The following is a 5000-nucleotide window of genomic DNA, read 5'->3' on the forward strand; positions in this document are numbered from 1 at the left end:
AATTAGGGGTTTGGGAGAGAGAGAGAGAGGGGTGGGGTGGGGAGGGGGGTAAATTGGGTGTGGTGGTGGGTGGTGGAGAATAAATTAGGGGTTTGGGAGAGAGAGAGAGGGGGGGAGGGTGATCATGGGATGGAGGGAAGGGGTATTGTGGGTGGGTGGCGAATAAGGAGGAGGAGGAGGAGGAGGAGGAGGAGGAGGAGGAGGAGGAGGTGGAAGAGGAGGAAGAGGAGGGAGGGAAGGAAAAAAAAACAGGGTTGAGAGAAAAAAAAAAACGCATAATCCACTCTGCGAAAAGCGCCAGGCTGGAATAAAAGGGAGAGTTAGGCATCTTGCAAAAAGTTATTCCAAGATATAGCTCACGAGTTCGATGTTTCAGGTGGTCTGGTTCTGGGAAGCTGAGGAATCAGAAGGGAGGGAGAGAGGGAACAGATATGAGAGAAGAGAGAGAAAGCGAAATAAGAGTTTTGGAAGCTAGAAGTCGAAATAAAAAGAAAGAACTGAAATAAGGACAAAGAAATTCCATCTACTCTACACAAACAAATCAAATAACTCTCCACCCATTCGCGGTCTTCAGCGAAGCATAAAAAAGGATACGAATACGGACATGGAAAAGCGGGAAAAAACGCACTCGAGCAAGGGAACACGCCATCCCATCAAATCGAAAAGGGGGGGGGGGGGGATAGTGACACAACCAGAAAAGTGGGGGGTGGAGGGGCACAGGAAGCACGAGCCAGCCCCTTAAGATCTGTGAATTCGTAATCTAATGTTAAACAGTTCTCCCATGATTCGAATAACCCAAATGTAGATCAAAGCGATTAGAAAAATATATATATATATGAAAGATCTTTGGGAACGATATTCCATCCCCTCTTCATAATTCCTGGCTATGCCTATAGAGAAAGGATCTCTCAAAAAAAAAAAAGAGAGGTTTAAACAATAACTGTTAAAAAGAATTAGAGAGGAACAGCAACAAAGGGTAAATTCCAGTAAAAAAGAAAACGTAACTCTGTAAACAAGCGAAACAGAAAACGGAAAACACGCGCGGCGCCCCCTCCTCCTCCCAGCGAGCTTGTCTTACCCAATCAGGGAAAAGACGAACAGCTCCTGAGGGTCAAATGGTATGTCCACTTTGAAGGTCGTCCGAAACAGCGGCGTCAACGTAGCTAAAAGGAGGAGGGAGGATAGACGGAAAAAAGGAGGGAAGAAGGAAAGGGGGAGAGAACATTTATAAAAAAATAAACACAGTGATAACCTCCGTGATAGTTGCCTGAAATATAGGTTATGGTTTCATTATACAATGGACAGTTTTATTCTGGTTTGTTGGATAAAAAGAAAAATGACTAAAATTAATATTCCTCTACAGAAAAAGGGCACAGGATAACTACAATATCTAAATATTACAGTAAGTACATGGATATCTACTACTAAAATCAAACACTGAAATTAAAATACAAACAAACCATGAACTTCAGTTGACATATTCCATCAACTTCAAAATGTCATGACGTCATCAGCTCTACGGTAACGGTAACTATTGTAACTGTTATTAACACTAACTACCGTCACCATGTGCACCATAACTACCCTTCCCATTACTATAATCACCTTTTTTTCACCATAAACACTGATTACCATAACCATATCCTTTCACCATAAATACCATCATCCATTGCTCGTGCTACACCAGTTGCACTCCGCCGTGCTTGATTTTAACGTTATTTCATCCATAAACATCCATAAAAAATCCGAATTGCTCAGGCGAGAAAATATATATATCCTTGGATTCCTGGCAACACCTTAATAGTTAATTATTGTGATGTTGACTCGCTCATAAACTTGTCCCTCTCGTCTAGTGGCGTCTGGCAACACCCTCCGGACCCTGAGAGCTGACAGAAGAAATGCAACGAGGAAACACTTTTCGTGCTCTTCTTATTTTCTCTCTTGCTTTCTTGCTTTTTTTTTTTTCTTTCGCCAATTATCAACTTTTTTGAAGTTCAAAATTTCCGTTCAGGTTTGTCATCTGTATTCACAAGAAGGGAGGAGACGAGCCTAAATAAAAATCGACGAATTCGTATCGTTCATGAAACATGTCCTTTGTTAACCATTGTCATTCTACTAAATTCTTCATCTTTATTTCTCTCCAACTCATTACACATTCTTGATGATTTATTCAGCCCTCACATCAACCCGGAATTGAAACAGAAGGCAGCTGAATCATTTATTTTTCCTCAAGAGAATTATGTCACACGTATATCAGGAGGGTCTGTGGTGCGTCATCGGGGGAGCCTCGGTGCTTGCTCTTCGTGGATTTCGCACTCCAAAACATAATAATTCGTGGCTTCTCTACAGTAAAAGGCAATTAGGATAATATCTCGTGGAGCGTATCTAATTTCAGGGTTTTGTTGATTATTTGAAAGATTATCGGTTAAATTGCAGAGCTAATTAATATGTTCACATTTCCAGCATGTTCTTGTGTCCCGTATTTTGAAAGGAAAGTGGTATTTCTGTAATTCCTGCACTTAACATGTTGGTGATTTTTATTATTTCATATCCTTTACAGGTTGGCGGCGATAATCATTTAAAATATGCCAGCGTTATTTGAATATGTAGCTGGTCAGCAGCAACCTCTGCATCTTCGCCTTGAAAAAAAAGGAAAGAGAAAGAGAAAGAGAGAGAGAGAGAGAGAGAGAGAGAGAGAGAGAGAGAGAGAGAGAGAGAGAGAGAGAGAGAGAGAGAGAGAGAGAGAGAGAGAGAGAGAGAGAGCAAGAGAGCACGAGAGAGCGAGAGAGCGAGCGAGAGAGAGAGAGATTTTGTTCTCTTCTCAAAGTATTCCATCTGCTTTACACAATGGGCAAACTTCAATGGAGGGCAATGCGTGACATGGAAGACTTCCGCTGTTACCTTGAGCTCTTCCATCCTCCCCAATTCCCGCCAACCAATTTCCGAATAGAACGTCTTTAAAATTTATTTCTCGTTATTAGTGTTCCTCCCTTTCGCATTCCCCTCTTCACCGTCGCTATTGGGAAAGGAACGTCTTGTTTAGGTGTTGTCTTTCGAGGTCCTTACGTCTTTTCCAGCTTTCTCGGAGACGTCGAAACACCACGAGCGCTTGGAGGTCTTGGTTCAACCTACAAGAACATCAACAAGCCTGTAATGCCCTTGTTCTGCCTTTGTATTTCTGGTTTGGTTTATTTACGTATTCTCCTTGAGTTGTTAATAACTCATATTTTCCGTCTTATCTCGTCCTACTTAGTTACCTTCCGCTGCCTCTTCACTTGGCCTTTCTTCCTCCGTTTTTTAATTCTCTTTCATAAGATAGTCTTTTCTAATTAAAGAAATACGAGGCTGTGCATTCTTCTTGAACGTTGTCCTCGAATATCTCTCAACCGTGTATCTCTCATTGTTTTTTTAATCTTAATTTTTTCCCATTCTACAAGAAATTGCTCCTTCACCACATATTTTTCTCCGAACCTCCTTTTTTTTCTAAATATTCTACTAGCAAATATCTATCTACCTCCTCGCTTCCTCTATTGCATAACTTAGTTCCCTAACCTCCAAGAACACATGTGCATATTGATGGGCGTAGGTGTTCATTTGCAAACACCAAGGACAGGCTTGTATAACTTTACACTTTTTGGTACAGAGAATAAACGCGCTTGGAATTTGGAAAAGGAATGAGTGAGTATAAATTGATTAGCAATTAGCAATAAATTAATTAACAAATAAATAAGTGAAGGAAGGAAGAACAAGAAAATAAATAAATCAAACTATCTAGCAGACTTTTTAATGTCACATCGAACTCCATCGGAAGTAGTGCGAATATGCAATTACCGAAATGTCAGTTACGCAACCTGCACTGTGGAGTTACCTGTGCCAATTACCTAATTATCACTTTACTTATTAGACTAATCATACCTATATCAAATGTCCCAATAATTGTATACAGAAGTATATCACTAACACCTTCACGAAATGCCTAATTATCCCCATTATAAATTACACTACTAATGCCGATATGAAATACCTAATTATTATTATACCGAGTACCTAATCATCATAATATTAAGAAATCAATTATGACTATAATAAATGCAGAATCGTTACAATACTAAATAACATTCATCATACTAAATACTTGATTAGTACTCTCCTAAATACCCAATTATTACTATGCTGATTACATAACTATTACATATAAAAAAAACACATAACTATTACATATAAAAAAAACACATAACTATTACATATAAAAAAACACATAACTATTACATATAAAAAAAACACATAACTATTACATATAAAAAAACACATAACTATTACATATAAAACAAACACATAACTATTACATATAAAAAAAAAACAATTATCACTATACTGATTACTACACATAAACCAATTACGCTAATTACTTAACCACGGCATATCAAATACCTAATCCTTCCAACTCAGGCACTTACCCTCATCATTGAACCACACAGCCAGGAGACGGAACATCATGGCTCCACACACAGCGGCGAAGAACCCACGCCAATAGTTCCTGACGGCGAAGTACACGCTGGTGACCTCGATGCTGAATAACACCCCTGCGGAGCGAGAATTAAGAGGGGTCATTTGAGGTCAGTGTGTGACGTGCATTGTGGCGAGGAAAGAGGTCAGGATGTCAAATGACCTGGGGTAAGATAAGACTGTCAAGGAGGTCACGAACTGGGGCTAGTTGGTTGGGATAAGAGTGAGCAAGAGAAGCTTTGAATCATTTAGGGGTTGGGGCTCACACATAACAGGGAGGGAAGAGAATGGAAGAGGGAGAGAGGGAAAGAGAGAGAGAGAGAGAGAGAGAGAGAGAGAGAGAGAGAGAGAGAGAGAGAGAGAGAGAGAGAGAGAGAGAGAGAGAGAGAGATAGATAGATATATAGAGAGAGAATTCTTATAACTCAAATCATAACCCCCCTCCCCCCAAAAAAAGAAATTGACCAACGCACACACACACACAAAAAAAAAAAA

The 5000-nt window shown here is 39.8% G+C and overlaps 1 protein-coding gene across 10 annotated transcripts in view; it reads right to left on the bottom strand.

Annotated features, from left to right (window-relative positions):
* Window positions 1–5000, bottom strand: part of LOC125043530 (chloride channel protein 2-like) — a 169276-nt gene that overhangs the window by 21328 nt on the left and 142948 nt on the right. For 7 of the 10 annotated variants that reach the window (XM_047639688.1, XM_047639687.1, XM_047639681.1 and 4 more), the window contains one exon: window positions 4458–4583. In XM_047639688.1, coding sequence (XP_047495644.1) covers window positions 4458–4583 — 126 coding nt within the window. Of the gene's footprint in view, window positions 1–1078; window positions 1164–4457; window positions 4584–5000 lie in introns of all 10 variants that reach the window. The other 3 variants (XM_047639682.1, XM_047639680.1, XM_047639685.1) reach the window with 1 other exon arrangement.

The sequence above is a fragment of the Penaeus chinensis genome, chromosome 34, assembly GCF_019202785.1.
Source record: "Penaeus chinensis breed Huanghai No. 1 chromosome 34, ASM1920278v2, whole genome shotgun sequence".
Lineage (NCBI taxonomy): Eukaryota > Metazoa > Arthropoda > Malacostraca > Decapoda > Penaeidae > Penaeus > Penaeus chinensis.